The 20,841-nt window shown below is 42.7% G+C and overlaps 1 protein-coding gene across 1 annotated transcript in view; it reads right to left on the bottom strand.

Moving 5' to 3' along the window:
- The window catches only part of LOC128877506 (collagen alpha-1(IV) chain), a 28,020-nt gene that overhangs the window by 4,179 nt on the left and 3,000 nt on the right, over positions 1-20,841 (bottom strand). The window contains exons 3-23 of the mRNA XM_054124848.1: positions 13,555-13,693; positions 13,331-13,453; positions 11,031-11,581; positions 10,297-10,431; positions 10,124-10,231; positions 9,473-9,694; positions 9,183-9,371; positions 8,953-9,069; positions 8,381-8,545; positions 7,416-7,718; positions 6,952-7,335; positions 6,379-6,585; positions 5,830-5,998; positions 5,612-5,739; positions 4,769-5,207; positions 4,019-4,368; positions 3,003-3,269; positions 2,747-2,918; positions 2,099-2,344; positions 1,276-1,641; positions 569-784 (exon numbers count right to left, since the gene is read on the bottom strand). Of these exons, the coding sequence (XP_053980823.1) occupies positions 569-784; positions 1,276-1,641; positions 2,099-2,344; positions 2,747-2,918; positions 3,003-3,269; positions 4,019-4,368; positions 4,769-5,207; positions 5,612-5,739; positions 5,830-5,998; positions 6,379-6,585; positions 6,952-7,335; positions 7,416-7,718; positions 8,381-8,545; positions 8,953-9,069; positions 9,183-9,371; positions 9,473-9,694; positions 10,124-10,231; positions 10,297-10,431; positions 11,031-11,581; positions 13,331-13,453; positions 13,555-13,693 (4,996 nt within the window). The remainder of the gene's footprint in view (positions 1-568; positions 785-1,275; positions 1,642-2,098; positions 2,345-2,746; positions 2,919-3,002; positions 3,270-4,018; positions 4,369-4,768; positions 5,208-5,611; positions 5,740-5,829; positions 5,999-6,378; positions 6,586-6,951; positions 7,336-7,415; positions 7,719-8,380; positions 8,546-8,952; positions 9,070-9,182; positions 9,372-9,472; positions 9,695-10,123; positions 10,232-10,296; positions 10,432-11,030; positions 11,582-13,330; positions 13,454-13,554; positions 13,694-20,841) is intronic.

Here is a 20,841-nt window from a genome sequence, read left to right on the forward strand (position 1 = left end):
TATGTCTGGTGGATAAATCTTAGAATTTGTCAAATCGCGCACATTATACAATCTCGTGAATATTCGTACCCTCTGTCTCTATCGAAGAAGCTTGACTAAATAAAATAATAGTTTCGATATTACTTAATGAATTTTTCGTTATAAATATGTATACGAATAAGCTTATACATATTTATATGAACATGAATATGTTTATACAAACATACACTTGGGAACGTCAAACCTATGATTTCGTTTAAATTAGTTATTGATAATAATAAATTATTAATATCAATTTCAATAGAAATGGAGGGTGCGAATATTTTTGGGACTCACTGTGTATTAACATTCTTTCATTTTAACGTTTGAAACGTTATCTTTGATGCTGTTTTATGTCGCGTCCTGCCATGTTAAAAACAAATAAATAGCAAAATATATTCAAGCAATATATTCAAATATATTCTTGGATAAATATATTTATCCAAAAGGATAAGGTTAATCTCGGAGGGAGAACGATTAAACGTTCGCCAAGTTTTGCGCTACTTTTCTTGAATTCAATTTCCTTGGCATCTGGCATTAGTGAAATTACCTGGATATCCACGATCTCCTTTAGGTCCCATCGGTGGCTCGATGCAATCGTCTCCCTTTTCACCTTTCGGACCAATGTAGCCAACGGAACCCATTAATCCTACTGCGCCGGGGTATCCTCTGTCGCCCTTCTCCCCGGGTCCTCCAGGAGGACCGTTCACCCCGTCCCAACCCCTCTCGCCTTTTTCTCCTGGCGCTCCGTCCAGGCCGCTCGCACCTGCGAATCGAACAGAATGTTCTTTTTGCAAAATGTTCGTACACGTTCCGTAAATTGACACCTGAGTAATTCTGTCAAATAACGATACTGTTTATAATATCCATCGTACACTTGGCACCATTTTCGATCTGGGGAAAGCGATGACTATAAATGGAAGTGATTATAAATGGAAGTGACTCTCGTATTAGAATGTCGATACTTGTTTATCATTTATCAGCTCACGTTGACAACGAGGACGATTACACAGTTGATTAGAAATGAAAACGTGTTATACACTTATTTAGCTGAATTTAACGTAATAGAAACGACGTTACTTTCTGGTTCCTCTGAAATTTAATTCCGTCGACTCGCCGAGTCTAGAGAAGTATCGCGTGTCCTACGATCTTTAAATAAACAATTGCGCTACGGCTACAATCACCTTTTCCACAACTAAATCCTGCGATATTTTCATCAAAATACAATGCAAAAGCACAGAGAAAGCACTGATTTACCTGGGAATCCTGCATCTCCCTTTTGGCCCGGATATCCTGGCAATCCTGGTGGTCCCGTGTCTCCCTTCTCGCCCCTTTCGCCGGGTAGCCCTGGCATTCCTTCGAGACCAGGAGATCCGTCACGACCAGGCATTCCAGGACTGCCCACAGGACCCAAGTCGCCCTTCTCGCCCTGCGGACCAACGGGTCCGTAAGGACCCTGGTCTCCTTTGTGACCTGGCAAACCTGGCAATCCTTGCTCTCCCTTCTCTCCTGGCCGTCCTGGGATTCCTTCGCGGCCGTGTTTTCCGGACAAGCCTGGCAAACCCTTTTCACCCTTCACTGTTAATCCGGGGATACCTTCTAATCCGGGTGGTCCTTGTTCGCCTGATAAATTCAATTTTTTTAATTTAATTTTTATTATTAAAAATAGGTACAAGAACACTAAGCTTCTCACGCTTTAATCCTGTCCCTATAATTATTCTTTTAAAACGTTGTCTCGAGGGTATCAAAGATTACATAATTTAACGTCTGTCGTAGTATTTAATTTTTTAACGTTGCCAAATTCACGAATCCTCTCCAGATTTATTTTCATTGTTGTCTCACCTTTGAAATGAATTGTTTCAAGTTCCTTAATGGAAGTCCTGTCACCCGTTTGTGACCAACGTGTTAAAGTGCTCTTATTTCGGTATACCAATAATAATAATAATAATAATAATAATAATAATAATAATAAGATAAGAAATAACAAGTCAAAGAAACCCGAACTTAACTACCCACGGATCTAAGTAACCAAAATCTCACGTAAACAAACTATTTGGTTATCCAAAGGTCGAGGTCGTACCTTTCGGACCAGGAAGTCCATGTTGTCCTGGATTTCCAGGTGAGCCCGGTAAGCCTCTGTCGCCTTTCTCACCGGTGTATCCAACAAGACCTTTCAAACCTCGGTCTCCCTTCTCTCCAGGATAGCCACGTTGTCCAGGGATTCCTGGTTCACCTTTGTCGCCTTTCACCTGAATCGTTGGCCCGGGTGGTCCACGGTCACCTTTCTCTCCGGATGCTCCAACGATACCAGGCAGTCCAACGGCGCCTGTGAACAGCGACGAATATTTCCATAAGTTCGTTCCTTTTCTAAGACACGTGTACAGTCAGTCCCACAAGTGTTCGTATTCTCTATGTCTATCGAAATTATTTACCTAAATTAAATGACAGATTTGATGTTTTCAAATAAACGATCCATTGTAGATGTGTACGTGAACAGGGTTTACATATGAACATATTTGTAATAAAAATTTATTTGGAAACATTGAACTTGACATCCAATTTAGACAAATTTCTTGAATAGATATAGATGATACGAATATTTATGGGGCTGACTATTATACAGGGTGTCCCGAAACGGAATCATGTCCTGTTTGATAAACTCTTTGACTAAATAATTGTTTTCCGCCGTGTCGCGCTCGTCCATCCTCGTCACTTTTTTCATTCTTACCTGGAAGACCACGGTCTCCTTTGACACCGTTGATTCCAGGATATCCTGGAGATCCCTTTTCGCCATCCAAACCAGGGAAACCGCGAGGCCCTCCTGGCCCAATTTCACCGGGTTCGCCAGGTAAGCCGTCGATTCCAGGTGTACCTGGTTCACCTGGCGCGCCTGGCGGTCCCTATCGCAATCAACGGAAGTTAGAAATCGGATCGTCGTAGAAATCGAATTCTCGCGAATCCGTAATCACTCCGAACGAACTTACTATGTCTCCTTTGAGTCCGCTGAACCCTCGCACTCCCGCGTCACCCTTTTGCCCTTGGAATCCTGGCAAACCGTCCCTACCTGGCTGACCAGGTTCGCCCTTAGCTCCAGGTTGTCCGTCCCGGCCGATACCGGGCAATCCGGGTTCTCCTTTCAGACCATCGAAGCCATCTCTGCCCCGAGGACCAGGAGGACCACGGACGCCCGGTATTCCTGGCTCACCTTTCTGTCCTTTCTCCGATACCCGACCTGCGTCTCCCTTGCGCCCCTAATGAAGTTACGAAAAAACCCTGGTGAACATCCTGATGAATTATAATTTCCTAAATCGACCCTCTGTCTTTACTCTTTCGTCGGCGTAATTCGTTAAACTCGCTAATAAATATTTATGGTGTACCGACTAACACTCTCGAAAATTTCTACTGTGACTAAATTTTATTTACAGACTATCGGAAGCTACATAATCGAACATTTATTCCGGTATCTAGTTTTGTAATTTCACTGAAATCCAAGAATATTTTCTTCGGCACTTAATTCTCGAAACTAATTTCTTTACTTCTTCGGTGAAAATAACTGTCAGCCATATATAGGTGACGTGGCGATCGACGTGTTAAACGAATTTTCGAGAGTATTTATATAAACGAAGAACACTCGCGACAGACTGGGGAACAAATGAAAATGTGTATACAGTAAAGGCTGGATAAGTGGAAGAAAATCGGGACCCGAACATTGCAGTTATCCAGTCGAGCTTTCTATTCTGTGCTTACATTTGGCTCGCGTCCAGCATGGAATGTAAAAAGGACAGAGAGTGAAAGAGAAAGAGGTTCTACAGTCGGCAGAATCGTTTCAATCGGTTAGGATCATATTATACTGCTCGCTCGCTCAAGATGGAAGCCCCTAGGTGGTGGGGATAGTCACGTTGCATTTATCCAGTAAATCCTGTCTTGCACTTATCCGGTCTTTACTGTATATCGAAAAGCTTTCGGCTCGTGAGATTAATTGAGATGCAGAGGCACTTACAGGCGATCCTGGAGGGCCTCGATCGCCTTTAGGTCCGTCGAATCCAGGAAGGCCTGGCGATCCAGGTGGTCCAGGGAGACCTTCGTCTCCTTTCGGTCCAGATGCACCAGGGCGTCCTGGTTTACCTTCCATTCCAACCAATCCAGGGAAACCTGGAGAACCTTTCTCGCCTCGTTCTCCCTTCAAACCAGGCGAACAATCCATGGCAGGTGTACCTGGTGGACCGGGCGGGCCTCGTCTTCCAGGATAGCCCTTCGGCCCGTCGATTCCTATCTCGCCGGACGAACCCTTCTGGCCTGGGAACCCTGGAAGGCCTGGCCTACCAGGCTCACCCGGCAATCCTGGTTCACCTATTGCCACAATTTTGCGTTTTTATTCTCGTCTCAAACAAGAAACCATACTTTTGCATACTTCCAGAAATTTATACGAACGCAAACGTAAACGTTCGTTCGTTAAAAATCTGAAATCTTGGAAAGTTCTTCACCGACTGCTTTGAAATTGAAAGGGAACCCAAGTAAAGAGCTACTTTGTGACGAATGAATAAATTATGTACAATGCATTTGGTACTTTAAGTTAATCTATACTTATCGAAATAGAGTAATAATATTTGTGAATTCATTGACAGGGTTTGAAAATAATGAGATAGATGATATTCTTAAATTTTGCATTCATTAAAATTTGCATTCGTTATCAGTGCAACCAGTACGTAATTACGTTCGTCTTTCATCGCATACGTAAAATTAACGATACCTTTAATTCCATCCATGCCATGAATTCCTGCTACGCCAGGAGGACCCGGAGGTCCCATCAAGCCAGTGTCTCCTTTCTCACCAGGCCCACCAGGGAGCCCGCTTATTCCCGGCTCTCCAGAGTCACCCTTTTCTCCCATGAATCCTTGCAGACCCGGGAAACCGACCGGTCCGTCCTTTCCTGGTGGTCCTGGAAGTCCTCTCTCGCCTTTTGGACCTTGAGGTCCAGGCAAACCGCGACTACCCTTCACCGATATTCCAGGCTCTCCCTTCTCTCCCTTCGGGGATGGCGCACCGGGAAATCCTCTGGGTCCATCGCGACCGGGCTCTCCAGGGAAACCCATGGGTCCCATGTTACCCTTGTCGCCACGGGGACCAGGCAATCCTCGAGGCCCGACTGGACCTGGAGCGCCGATTGGTCCTGAAGGACCAGGCGGACCCTGATTCGATCGAAACGGATTAAGTATTTGTCGTGCAATAATTAGGTTCGAAGCACGCGATTCGAGAGGAAAATCAGACTCGAGGAGAAAAGTGTCGACAATTTACTAAAGCGTTTCGACGTATCTCTACATTCGCTTATTAGAGCTGGCAGCATCGCCGACCAGTCAGTATCATAAACATTCGTACCTTCTACGTCTATTCAAGAAATCTGTCTAAATTAAATGATAGGTTTGATATTTTCAAATAAATAATTCATTATAGATACATACAAGTGTAAAGTTCGTCCATGTAGATTTCTTTAGTATACATAGAAGGTACGAATATTTATGGGACCGACTGTGGAACCGAGAACAAAATATTAAAACAGAAGGTAGGGACGACAGACTGGATTCTGTATGCTTACCGCAAATCCTTGCAAGCCCTTTTCACCCTTAAATCCATCCCTGCCCGGTGGTCCAGGCGCTCCTCTTTCGCCCGAAGGTCCTCTGTCACCTTTGAAGCCCTCGGTAATGTTTAACGGGGGACACAAGCCTATTCGAAACAAGAGCAACGATATGTTTAATGCGTATCTATCGAGATGTTGTCTATCGAGACAGCGTGCCGATTTCGATATTTAATTACCAGGTTCGCCTTTGGCGCCGTCGAAGCCAGATTCGCCCTTCTGACCCCGTTGACCTGGTAGTCCAGGTTCTCCTTGCTCTCCTTTCACGCTCCTACCACTCTCTCCCTTTCGTCCAGGCGTACCTGGCCTTCCAGGGTTGCCATCTTGCCCGGGGAAACCGCGATCTCCCTGGAAATATCAATCGTGAAGGTGAGGTAATTGTAAATAACTTAGCGAAGGTGAAATTAACACCGTGTAATATTTTTGACTTATTTTTAAAATAACCGAAGGTGTAGAGATATAGTAACTTGGATATATATAAGGAGATATAGTAGCTTCCGACATATACGTATACGTTTATTTTTCAAGCTGCTTTAAATTCTTTAAATTACAACATAGGACCAACCATTCCCACTAGGAGTAACGCTAAACCTTCCACGATCAAATGATCGTTTACAAACTTTTGTATACAATTCTTATGCATTTAGCATCGCATGAAATATTTTTCCATCCGATTGAGAAACGTGTCTTTAATGGATGGTATTAAAAGGTGTCGCGTTGTTACTTACAGCAGTGCCCTTCATTCCAGGGAGACCTTGGACTCCCATGAGGCCCTTTTCGCCGGGAGGACCTTGCGGGCCTGGCGGTCCAGGCCTTCCAGGTTCACCTCGTATACCTTTGTCGCCCTTTTGCGTTTTGAGCATGTTCTCTGTAATCAGTGCTGGCGCACCAGGTTGTCCTTGAGGACCTGGCGTACCCGGAATACCATCCTTGCCCTATTAACAAGGAGTATGCAAATGTTTTTGTACGAAAGGACTAAATATTTTTTAAAATTTTAATGTTTATATAATTATTTTGGCAGATAAAGTGCATTAAATTTAGTATTTAATTATATATTATATAATAGGTAAATATATATATTCGTTAATAAATTATTTTCATATAAATTTTATTCTTTTTATATTATTATTATTATTATTATTAATCATATTAGCGAGAGTTGCTTTGTTAACATTATTTGAACGTAAAATTTTAGGGTATATTCAGGATCGAAAAGGTCCAAATAAATGAAGAATTAATTAAATTATTACTACTGTTTCAGTTTACGACCTCACAAGATCCCTACCAGCGACTATACATACCGGTGGGCCTGGGGGTCCAATAGATCCAGGTAGTCCATCGGAACCAGGTTCGCCAGGATATCCTCGCTCTCCCGGCGGTCCTCTCGGTCCTGTTATTCCAGGAATACCATCCAAACCGCGATCACCCTTCAGCCCGCGCAATCCTGGCAAACAGTCCTGGCAACGTCCTCCTATCTCTCCTTTCTCGCCAGGCTGCCCTGGAACTCCCGGAAGACCGTCTCTCCCGGGAGTTCCCGGTTCTCCTGGCAAGCCAGACGCTCCCGGCAATCCTGGAATCCCGTCCAAGGAATCGCCTGGGAATCCTCGCGGGCCGGAGTAACCGCGTTCTCCTTTCTGGCCCTTCTCTCCGTCTTGACCAGGCGATCCGTCCATTCCTTTAGGGCCCTATGTCGATCATCGTCTCACAGTGTTTATATTCTACCGATTATTCGTCGTTCTCGATAGCGTGTCAGGAGTGTACTCACAACGATCGATAATCCTTTGTCGCCGGGGAGACCTCGCGGACCTGAGGGACCGGGAGGGCCATCGTAACCACGTGGCCCTGTGGTCCCTGGGAATCCAGTGATCCCAGGCTCTCCTTTCGATCCTTTCTCTCCTGGTAAACCTTCAGGGCCAGGGATACCTTGAGAGCCAGGACCTCCCGCCGGACCCATAGGTCCTCTGGGTCCCGGATCACCTGGATATCCGTCGGAACCTCGTGGTCCAATGGGACCAGGGAACCCTTGCGGTCCCTTTGGTCCTGGTGGCCCAGGTGTGCCTTTACCGCCCTGAAAATACGATCGTGTTCAAGGATCGCGAATACTTTTCTTTACTTTAACGCTAGGTTTGCGGAGATTCCACATTTGAAGGTTCTATTACCGAAGAAATCGTTTTATAAACGATGTAGAATTATCGAAATTAATTAGAAGCCTTAGACAACAACGAAGGACATACAATCTAGCGAAGGAGTTTGAATAAATTAAATTGCAGCAGAGACTCCTGCATCCGTACCCCTGTTATCCGAAAGCCCTGATATACGGACGTTCTATTATCCGTATGTTCTATTATCCGCACAACGTGCCTTCTCATGCCGAAGCATTCGAGTCGTTCGAAAAAGGTAAACGAAACGTAATTCTACGCAGCTGCTTACAATTAAAAATTCACGACTAATCAGCTAAAAAGTAACAGGATCCTTAGATGTTGAAAGAAACTCATTTTCGTTCATTTCTACTCGAATAAATGATATTTGATGTGAAAGAAAGTAATTGTTCTATTATTCGAAAATTCCATTATGTATTCGACATATGAAAAATTCCACTGCTGTATCGGTTTAATATTATCAAATAAATGCTTCCTATAAACGGTTCCCGTAAGACTTTCCGAAATTTGGAATGGATCGAAATGACCGGGCTCCGTAAAAACCTATTGATAATTCGTAAGTGATACGCACTCCTGGTGGTCCAGGAGGTCCTCGCAATCCTGAAACGCCCATGGGTCCATCTCGTCCTGGCTCTCCCTTCTTTCCAGGTCGTCCAGGAAGTCCATCCAGCCCATCGTGACCTCTGTCACCTTTACGTCCGGGTGGTCCAGGAGGCCCAGAGAAACCGTCCCTACCCTAAATACGATAAAGGATCGTGTCGATCGATGTTACTTAAGAGGTACGATGTTACTAAGGGCCACTCTAGAGGTTGAGAAAAAGGCCTAACTTCGATAATTAATTTCGAGAGTATCGCATAGGATTTCTTTTAGCAGGGTTCATTTAACACATATCGAAGTATAAACAAAAATTATTGGATTATAATTTTAGTAGAAAATGGCAGCGACAAGGCGAGTCTCCAAAATTGACTTTTTTTTTAAAACGCCTTCACGAGAGGACGGTTTTCTTGTTGCGTATAACGATTGGAATAAGAAACCAACAAATTTTATAATATATATACTGTTGACTATAGAATTACTAAGTTCTAGAGTGGTGTTACCCCTTAAAAATTTCAATAAATCGACAAACACAAGGAAAACACTCACGCGAATTCCCGGAGATCCAGGCAATCCTTTTTCTCCTTTCGCCCCCAAACCTCCAGACATACCGTGATCTCCTTGCGGGCCAGGTTCACCTTTCGATCCGACGTACCCACGTTCACCCTGCACGCGAACAATTGATTAGTCGTTATTCCCAAGGAAATCTTCGAGCATTATTTTTATTTTTATTATAAGGTCTTGGTGTACTATTTTCATTATTAAGGTCGACGACATACCTTGTCTCCTTTTTCTCCGGGCTCGCCAGGTGCTCCCGTCACTTGAACCGTCCCTTCGAAGGGTATCTCTGGCGCGGGCGTGCCCGGCAATCCAAGTTCTCCCTTCTGACCTTTGTCACCTTTCAAACCCTCGAATCCAAGACCCATGTTACCCTTTTCTCCCTTCGAGCCTTGCGCTCCACGAGGGCCCTGAAGGGTAATTGCGTATTTTCTTCGATTAAAATCCGCTCCTTGTACGACGCGAAAATTAAACATTTATCGTAGACGAGCGTTCGTGCGACGTTACTTACATAGGGTCCACGATCACCCTTCGGTCCAGGCAATCCACGTTGCCCTTGAGCTCCCGGTGGTCCTGGAGGTCCTCTCACGCCGTCGATGCCTGGCTCGCCTTTTTGACCGACAGGGTACGATCCAGCGAATGCCGATTGTCCTTTGTCTCCTTTGGGCCCAGGCGCACCTGGGAAACCACGGGGACCTGGTCCTCCGGGGACACCGCGGAGACCAGGCTCACCCTGGACGACCGACAAACTTCAATTTAATACGTTGTTAAGACTATATGTTCATTGATTACTCTCAGTTGCACTTGAATAATTTTAGAATTTTTGTGAACGATAGGTACTCTATAACATTGTACAAAGTGTACAATCTACGACGATATAGTCTCGACCGTTTATTATATATTTGCCAACTGGCTAATTGTTAATAGCTATCTTCAAAATGGTTAAAGGTCTCCGATATACGATAAAAATAATCATCGATTGGTTACTACTGCATCCAATGGTATTTACTCTAATCCAACAATTTCTATCAGCCTCCAATCACCTACCTGATTTATTGCAACATTCCTACAAGTTAGCATAGAAAAGAAAATATAATTTCCTTGTTGAATTATTTATTCATCTACATTTTTTTCCGAGAAGACACATCATTTGCGTACGTACGTCTGTCCCGTTGCATCCATCTCGACCAGGAAGTCCTGGAGAACCTGCTTCACCTTGAACTCCGGGAACACCGTTTATACCAGGGAAGCCGGGCATACCCATTTTCCCCTGTAAGATAAAAGTACGATTAGAATGATTTCGAAAGACGATATATCGGTGGCTGTTATACTTACTCTGTCGCCTTTTGGTCCACGTGGACCTTGAGGACCGGGTTCACCTTTGTCACCTTTCGGGCCCAGAAGACCTTCCGATCCGGGAAATCCTCTTTGACCTTTTGGGCCCTGTATCCCCATCACACCTGGGGGACCCTGCGCCCGTACATTTCGTTTTAATTAACGTCATTATTCACCGACAATTTTACACGGAAACGACTTTATATTAATTTCGACGTGAAATTAAAACGATCCGAATAAACTCCAATAAAACTTTATTTATATTTTACCAACGTAACAAATTGAAATGAAATATTTTACAGGACGAGCGATATATTGCAAATAATGCAAGTGCACGAATTAACTGTGTCACTGACAAGGAAAGCTTTTTAGATGTCTGGCCTCCGATTGTTTTGATTTTTTGATATGTTTCAAAGGACCGAAAAATAAGATGTACGTATTTTTTTTTTTTATATTTTAAAATAAAGTTTTCTAAATTTCTCCTAAAGTTTCAGCTTCGATAGGCTATTATTATAAATAAATTATTTTTTACAAAATTTAGAACCAGATTTTATATGCAAATAGAAAACCATGAAACTTTTTCCTTGGTGGACATTAGTGGTCGAAAACAATTTACACGAATGTTTTCAGAGGCTAATTATACAGAAAAATTGCAAGGAGTATCTGGTTTGGTTTAGAATGGCCCGATACATGAAAAGTCGACGTTTGAAAAGTGTACGTGGACCGACGCTCACCCTAGATCCTTTCTCCGCGAAACACTTCGGCACGCAGCAATTGGAACCGGTGCAATTCTTCTGTTGTCCTGGAATCGGTACAGCCGAGTAGCTGCTCGGATAATTCTCCGAGTCTCCGGCGGCACCGTATCCTCCTTGGCCTTGGGAGTGACCCGAATAACCGGTCGATCCGCGGTTGTAGGGATCACTACGGTTATAGAGATCGCTGCGGTTGTAGGGATCACTGCGATTGTAGGGATCACCGGATCCACGATTTTCTCCGTAGCGATCGTCGTAAGGATTCGAGTCCTGGCTTGATCCTCTGTGGTAAGCGTCCCCGTAACCTCGAGGTCTACCGTAGGGATCGCTTCCTCCTTGGTTGTAAGGATCCAGAGAGCCTTGATCTTGTTCGCGACTGTAGGACCCTCTGCCTTCGCCTCCTTGATTGTACGGATCCACCGAACCTTGTTCTTGTCCACGGCTGTAGGACCCTCTGCCTTCGCCTCCTTGATGATAAGGATCCAAGGAGCCTTGCTCTTGGCCCTGATTGTAGAACCCTCGACCTTCGCCTCCTTAGTGCAGAGAGATTATTTAGTCGTGCCATTCAGGGAATCAACTATGATCGATACGATCGAGGTTTCTAAGGTTCTACGCAACCCTTCGTGACGCGAGTTAACATATAACAGGATTTCCCAAATTTTCGTATGGTTCTCTTCGTATGGTTAGTTCGAATAGAGGCTCTTTAACGCGTTCACTGCCAGACTAATACTCTTAAAAATTTCTACTGTGATTAAACTTTGTTCACAGACTATTGGAAACTGCGTAATGAAACATTTATTGTGGCATTTAGTTGTGTAACTTCATCAAAGTTCAAGCATTTCATTTAAATTCACTTTCTGTGACACTTAACTTTCAGAATTAATTTTCGTACTTTTTCAGTGAAAGGCACTGTCACCCATATATGGGCGACGCGGCGATCAACGTGTTAATGCGTTCACTGCTAGACTAACAGTCGTGAAAATTCCTACGAGCTTAAATGTTGTTTCTATACAATTAGAAAGAACGTGATCTAACATATGTGGTTCTTATAGTTCTTATTTTTGCTACCTCTTTAGAATTGACCAATCTTATCCAAATTAATTTTCAATGAAAATCCTTGTCGCCCACATGTGGGGACTCTTAGGAATTCGAGAGTCTTGTACAGATTTATTTTCTGTGACACTTCATGAGCTTTTAGAATTTACAGGGAAAAGTCAGTCGTGCATGGGATACGTGTCTAATTAACTCCTAACTATGGCCACAGGTACGATTATCTTTAAGTATACTTGCTGGTAGAGATCTTGTGAGGTCGTAAAACCGGTCAGAAATCGAACTTTACAACTTAAGCCGACCGCAATTAGTAATCCGACACCTTTTTAGACAAGGATAGAGCTAGACTTTTCATTCAGAACCATACGATATCGGAATTGGGAGGTTCATATTTCAACAACTTTATTCTTCTTATGTATCTTTGCACTGCCAATAATTCCTCTATAATTATTCTGTAATGGATGAATCGATTACCATAAAACTTTTTCGTTTCAATCAATCATCGTCAAGAGTCTTTGGTTTTTCCAGTTTACTCGTAACAAAACATATTTGGACTCATCTTAAAGCCGCGACATCTCTGTCGCCCTAGAGATCAATTATTTGTGCCAATAAAGCAATACCTGCTGTTTCGGTTTACTTCCACGATTTATTACATTTTTCTCAACGCGAAACAACGTCTCCGAAATGACTCGAAACGTGAAGTATTCTAGCTCGTCAAATATCAGTTTTCCATCGGCCCGTTACATTTTATGGAATACCATAAACTTGCGCGCGCGCGCATAACTGGTGGTGTTATCGATTAATAGGAAACTATTACACAACACAGCGATGGCAAAAGATCGCGTTAATTAGCAGCCCGAAGTTCAATCGGTGAATCTCGGAAGAATTACTGTTAAGAAACGGGAATACCTCCGTCTTCCCTTGACGATATTCCCTTGACACCATTTTATAGCGACCCACCTGGATAACGAATAAATACGTTCGTTCAACGCTTCGGTGCCATTTTACACAGTTGATTTCCAAATATTTATTCGAGGAATTTTCCAAGTCTTCGTTTTTACGAGTCAAACGAAGGGAGAATTATTCTCGGAGCCTTCGTTAAAACGTAGCGTGGAATACGAATATTTGCGAGACTGTTAAACACGGACCTTGAATATTTTATGTATCTATTTTCTACTAAGCTGAATTAATCCGTACATATTGCAATGGCTGTTTGATACAATATTAATTACCATAACGGTCCTGTTGTCCTCCAGGTTGGCGGCCGTATACGTCGCCATCCTCGTCGCCGTAGCCGTCGTCGTTGTCGTAGCCATACTGAGCTATGTTAGCTCTAGCTTGATCCTCCGTAAGACCTGAAAATTAAACGAAACTCGCGTTAAAGTATAGATCGCGTTCGAGGGATACCAAAGTAAACTCGCCGAGCGTTAGAGAAAGATTTTTCGGAAAGATTTACCTTCGTTTCTCCTAAGATAATCCCTGAATCGTGGCGAAATGTTGTAGTCGTCATCGGCACCGCTAGGTTTACCGATATCACCTCGTCCGCCGAGTGGTACAACTGGCTGCGGATTCGTCCATTGTGTGTGATTATATTGCTGAAACGAAAAAAAAAACGAAATATCGCATTATAATGTATCGTAAAAATAAAACATTAAATTACGATTGTACAAGATCATCGCGATCTACTTGATCGGTAACCGGTGTGGAAGCGCGAGCGCAATGTATCGACCGAGATCTAGATCATCGATGCGCGGCGCACGCGGGAGATCTACGCTCTGTTTTACCGGCTGTGTGTATCGATCACGAACAAGAAACGTCGAGTTCGATATGAAGTGATACAAATCGTTTGGAAATGTCATTAAATATATTTGTACGAAGATAATCGAACGCTACATACGCAGGCGGTAAATTAATTTAAATGTGTGGAAATTCATTCAGCACTTTATTTACCGGGAGCCTATTTATAGGTTTTTGTAATTCCAGTATTTAGCTTTTCGAATTTATTTGTTACGTTGATGGTTGTTTACTTACAATGTTCAGTTTTTGGAAACGGTATAGAGGAATTATTGTCAGTCTAGATTTGCACGATAGTGTTGTAGAAAATTCTTCTTTGAATTAAAGACTGTTTCTAAATAGCCCGATAGGTAAAGTGTTAATACCCAATTTTGCTTAAAAGAAAATAACACGAACAGAAGACAGATTGTTGACGTATTTATATTACTATGTAAGTACTATTATAAATATCGCACGAGAAGAACAGACAAAGAAAGAATGTTTTACCGAACGCCACTTTGTACTCGAAACGAAAGCCACGTTTGTCACATACGTTGTAACAAAAGAGCATACCTAAGCACATGTATCAAATGCATGGATACAGAGATTAAAAGCGTTTTCAAATGGATCTTCTTACTCAGTAATGCTTCCAAGGTAGCGTCAACTGTCGATAAGTTATCAGCAATGCTTCTTCTATGGTAGAACACGTCCTATCTTTAATTTAAAAAGTTACTATGTACATCACGATTAGAAAGAACCGTTTCAGTGTACAGAAATCATTTTTAATAGCTCGCTTCTTACGATTCTAAGAAATACTCCACGAGTCATAAACTAATCGACTAGTGCGATCCGTTTTGCCATTCGTCTCGATTACGGCTTTTCGACCACGATTCAGAAATCATGCATCGAGTCCCGTCGTGCAAAGATCACGTGGCACACGCGATCCCATAACCGAACGAGTCGGATCCTCTCTATATTCATAGAATCTCTTTAAATTCACAGACCAATTGCTACCTCCGTCTCTGGTCTAGCCCTTATTTCACGTCCGGCGACCACAATATACAGATTGGCTCGATTCAACCGATGCGTCATCGCGTTCGCAGAAAGTCATTGTCTTGCCCTCGTTTTCACGTTTTATCCTTTTTACGTTTCGGGATGGCACGCACTGACAGGAAGCGCGGGGAGATAGCCGCCTCGTTATCGTTTCGAAACGATGCGACGCACTCCGTTTCTCTTTGATTCCCCTAAGCATCGGGCACGATTCGTGATACGAGTAGGCGACCGTTTCTTCCCGAAAACGCCGAACGAAAGCACCGGCTTTCGTCGAAACGGAAGACGATCGCGTTACGGAAATTCGTCTCTCGATAGATCGAGAGATCTAAATCTTCGAGAAACAAAGAGCGAACCGAGAAGAAATTAGTAGTTTCGGAAGAGAGCTGACTCTTTTACTTTTTCTATCTTCCATACTCGAGATTCCTGGAGAAATTTCGAAGATTTCGAAAAATTCTCTCGACAGCGAATCAACGGAATTTCGCGAATTCATTTTTGCGCGCGATCGGCCACTGCGATGGACTTCCGAAATCGAAGAACGATACTTTTTCAGTCGTCGTTTAATTGGCCGACGCCCCCGCAACACCGTGAATCGAGCGTCGATTAATGTTTCGATTATAGTCCGTTTCCAATTTATTTTCTCCGCGAATGGGATAAATTTATCGCGTCGGCCGTATCTTGGAAATAATGTTACGGCCAGCGGATCGTTTCGGTTTTAATAATAATGCCAAGAGCCGCGGAATCCCGTTCGGTCATTATCTTTTGTTATTAATAACCGGGGTGCACGCGTGATGTAACGATCGATTATTGCTCGATATTTGCGCGTTACGCGGCTCAGCTTTTTTGCAAGTTTTCACCGTGAATTCTCGAAACTCGCTGATAATACGATAATTCGCGGCGACCTCGACGACGAGTTAAATGCGAAACGGATTTACTGACATCACTGCTGAAAATATGTACGGGATTACGCTTCCTTAATTCACCGAAGCTGAGACGAGATCCTCGCGCGTACGTTGCTACGCGTTGCAGTGGAAAAGACCGTCTAATTTCGCGCACTCTCGCACGATACAATTAAATTCTTCTTACGCTTCTCAACAAATAAAATCGTAACAGTAAAAACGAGAATTCAACGGGTCGTACATTTTTCAACCGTCGACTTATCGAGATTCTAGGCCGCTATGGATACGGGATCAGCGTTCGAGCAGCGATCGTTGACGTGCTTATTTCCGAACAATGAGTAGTGAACATTATGGAGTTACTATAGCGTGTCGTATATATTCGAACCTACGATCCATTGTTTATCCTAGTTAAAAACGTACTATTAACGTACTACCTTCGCGTTCGATTTTTCTATAGAATTAAATGCAGTCTATTTTTATAATAAATTTCTGTGAAACCAAAAACTATACTTTGAAGAAAAACATCTACGAACGTTCGTGACTCGATGTATGATTATTTCAATTAATAATTTGCTGTATTCTGATGTAAGTGAATTTGAAATTGTACGTTCGGAAAATCACTTTTAAAAGGGTTAAGGAATTCGACATACTGTTACTGGTAGACTTCAAACGGGAGCAAATTGAATAGACGCTATAATGAAAAGCATGATAAACCTGTGGAAACCCTAACTGTCAACAAAGTCTTCCTGACACCTAACACACCACTGGTAGACACAGTCAGTCCCATAAATATTCCCACTCTCTAAATTAAATGATAGTTTTCATGTATCCAAATTAATATTTCATTACAAATATGTACACGAGAAAACTTTACACGTGTATATATTTATAGTGAAAGTTTTATTTGGAATCATGACGTCTGTCATTCGATTCAGACAAACTTCTTCAATGAACATGGAAGGGACGAATACTTATAACTAGACTGCGAATTTTATGCATTTATAGGAACTTTGAATATGCAAGAAACTACGTAATGCACACGGTATGGAATAATATAAAAAAAAAGTGTTGAAAGTAATGTTTGTATTATAATATTTGCAGAGTGAAATGAAAGCACGTTTGCAAAGATTTTATTTTGCCTAAAGATCCGCGGTCTACTTACGACTGTATGTCGCCAATGAAAACAGTATTAACGTTAAAACAATATCGTACAAAAACCCCTCGCATCTAAAACTATAGACAATATTCCACTATTCAAAGAGCTACGGACAATCCTCTTCAACAATCATATGTATATATTTATAGTGAAAATTTTATTTGGAATCATGACGTCTGTCATTCGATTCAGACAAACTTCTTCAATGAACATGGAAGGGACGAATACTTATAACTAGACTGCGAATTTTATGCATTTATAGGAACTTTGAATATGCAAGAAACTACGTAATGCACACGGTATGGAATAATATAAAAAAAAGTGTTGAAAGTAAAGTTTGTATTATAATATTTGCAGAGTGAAATGAAAGCACGTTTGCAAAGATTTTATTTTGCCTAAAGATCCGCGGTCTACTTACGACTGTATGTCGCCAATGAAAACAGTATTAACGTTAAAACAATATCGTACAAAAACCCCTCGCATCTAAAACTATAGACAACATTCCACTATTCAAAGAGCTACGGACAATCCTCTTCAACAATCATCTTCCTCGCTAGCTAGGCCTACGATCCGCGACGTTCAAACTACGGCAATTTCGTTCAACGAAGCCAGCCTAATTTTCTTATTTCAGATAGGGGGATATCTTTTCGTGATGGTTCAAGAATTGTCACTTTTATCTCGCGCGGTCTGCCGCCTTCGTGGACTCGCGGTTACGTAATCGGCCGCCTAGCGGCAATTCGGATCTCGTACGATCCTTCCGTCGATTCCCTGGTCCCCTCATCCAATCTTCTTCGACTTCCCTCGACCCCCCTCGAGTCCTTCTTCGTCCTTTTTTTCAGCGTCGTTCGCCAGTCGGATCGCTGCTCCTTTTTTCCACGGTCCGCCGTCACAATCGGGTCCGAGCGGCGGGATTTTAACGAGCGACGTTAACTTCCAGGCCACGCTAATTCGTTGCCCTGGCGATTTTTACAATCTCGTCCGACCCGTATTCACGAAACCGCACACGTGACCCGAAACAGAATCGCGATGGCCGCTTCGCGAACGCGCGAACGTTTAGGAGATTAGTAGAGTTAAGAATCTGAGGTATCCCTCCGAGGTTTTATTTATTCGAGAAGTTATTCAGAAAGTTAACGAAATGACGATCCGTTGTCTTGCGGTGTATTCAAGATAATATAAATATTGAAAGAGCGCCAAAGGGAAGCACGGAGTCCTTACAGAGAAAATTCATGTGTCTTCCATTGGCTAGCAATGAAAAGTAATCGTACATGTACCGGTACGAAGGAATAACTATAAACAATGAATTTACACATACGAGCCCGTTCGTTGCTCGAATCGATGAACTCCGTAAATAAAAGTCGAGAAATGCAACGAAATAATGTACATTGGCCTCTAAAATAAATTATTTATCATTTAATGGCCAACGAATGTCGTTCAACGGTGTTAATCGTTGTTATTCAGGAATGATATTATAAATACAAGTGCTTCGGCACTTGAATTTAAGATTTTTCGAAAAGCGAAATTAATCGATTCGTGGAGTGAACGGTTCATACGTCGATCAAGTAATGAATAGTCGAAGCGTGAGGAAGGAAAGCTGATCTCTAAAAGCTGAGCTTCTATATATAAAAATTAATGTCAGTGTAAAGATGACATCTCGCGATTTGCAATTTCGATTCGGAAGCGACGTGATTTATTTACGGAGGAATGCATTCGTCAGCGTTGCTCGACAATCGACTTGTCGGCGATCATCGTTGTACCATTAATACCGCTTCCCTATAAACCCGTTCCTCTGACTTAATACTTTCGCTACGATACGAGTCACTCCCGTCCCGCGAAACGATTTTTCACATTTCACGCGTCATCGAGCGTATACAAGGTGCGAATAAAATACGGGCGCAGGCTCCACACCGCGGGACGAACAAAATACTCGGAGGGATCCGAATATCTTTATTCGCTCCTGTTTTCATCTCTGGATTATCAACGCGGATCTTAATCGCGAAGGAAGACGAAAGTTAAAATAAATTTTGGAATAGTCGACCCGCGTGAAACTGCGAAAAGGTGAAATACAGAACGCGGTACGAAAGATACGAAAGAAAGAATCGTAACGATAATTGAACGAGAAAAATACTCCGTGCATAACGCAGACAGATACGAAGTTATCGGTATGGAAAAGAGGGGGCTAGTTACTAAATGCAACGTGTACGCAGTGTGATTTCAGAAAGTGGGACAGCTCGTATCTCCGTGGAAGAGAAAAATGCTACAGGAAAAGGTTGTATGGTTTAAGATCCAACTTCCCATGGTCTCTCTTCTCTGTAACTGCAACGATGCACCAGGAAGTTCCATATTTTAGAATGTGTGAAAGAAAAAACAGAATTAAGACGAGCGGAGCTACTTTTGACGAATCGATGCTTCCCGTTTTTCTGCCTGTCGGAATATCAACTGCATTGTAAAGGGAACACGCCGTAAGATATTTGAAAATAAAACGTTTATCGAGATCAGACAGCTTCTCGGTGTTGCAACGCTGGAGCCCACCACCTGCAGTTTCGCGCTCTCTCTTTCTCAAACGTGACATCAAACGTGTTTCACTTCCAAATATTCTGTCAGGTGTGTCTTAATACTTTCACGCGTGGGATGACGAGAAGAATCGATCCGCGGATTAAATGCACTATTCGTTCTAGAACTACAGAGTGCATCTCGCGAGCGCATCGATGCAGGTGTAACAAGGCGAGGATGCAACCTTCTAATTATTTCTACGTCTGCTAAAAAAAAGACGTACGATCCAGCCTGTTTAGCGAATACTCTATCCCATAATATTTAATTACTAGATTGCGAATCTTTATGCAAAATAAAATCTTTCGTAGCTAGAATTAAACCTACATAGGATTTAATTTTACTATCCAAATATTATAATATAAACTTTACCTTCGATATTTTTTTATATTATTGCATGCTGTATGGATTTTATAGTTTCTTCGACATTCAAATTTCCTATAAATGCATAAAAATCCGCAGTCCAGGAATTACTGATAATAGATAGTATCCCATAGAACAAAGGCTCTTGCTCGTAATTGACTAATTTCGGTGAATACGTTTCTCTAGTAATTTTCAAAAATCACAACGCAATACCGCGATTTTCCAATTAACTAAATAAGTGTTATCGTATTCCCGGTTAACAGGTGGCGGAATAGCCAGAATGCAAACGACGACGATTAAGTACGCCAGACGGTGGCAATCAAGTCGAAGTCAATTCCGAACTATTTTCACTAGTGACTAAGCGTACTCGCGTGGCTGTACTATACGCACTATGAGCGCGTATGCGTGTACGTGGTGTAATAAAATTACAGTGCTCGCGGTTACGACGCCCGTAGGCGGACTGGTCGCTAACAGACGACTGCCCTATTTCGGATTTAACACCTTTTCGTTGTTCGCGACGACAAATCCGCCGGGACTCGATCCGTTATCGCGTCGACGATCGATCCTCGCGTTATCGACGATCCTCGGACCGCAACGTCCGAAAAATAGTCGGCGATCGTCACGCGGCTTATCGAGGACGATCTTTCCGACCTTTCGTCAAAATCGCGGTGGGGAAACCTCTTACCGCGGCTAATCGTAAAAATCGAAGGAAAACTTTCGGAGCGATTCGTCAAGTAATAATTCTTTATCTCGACACCTGGTTCTGATGTTTCCTTTCGCCGTTTGCTTATGTTTTCGAGTAATGTACCGAGAAAAATAAATTCACAGACTAGAACTGAAGGTAAAGGGATCCTCGTAATACGGCAAGAGTTGATATTACAACGTGTGGATTTGTGCGTGGCTTTCAACTGTCTGGTCAGAGTAGAAGCTGACTTTGCACCATTCTGCGCTGACT

The sequence above is a fragment of the Hylaeus volcanicus genome, chromosome 5 (assembly GCF_026283585.1).
Source record: "Hylaeus volcanicus isolate JK05 chromosome 5, UHH_iyHylVolc1.0_haploid, whole genome shotgun sequence".
Taxonomy (NCBI): Eukaryota; Metazoa; Arthropoda; class Insecta; order Hymenoptera; family Colletidae; genus Hylaeus; species Hylaeus volcanicus.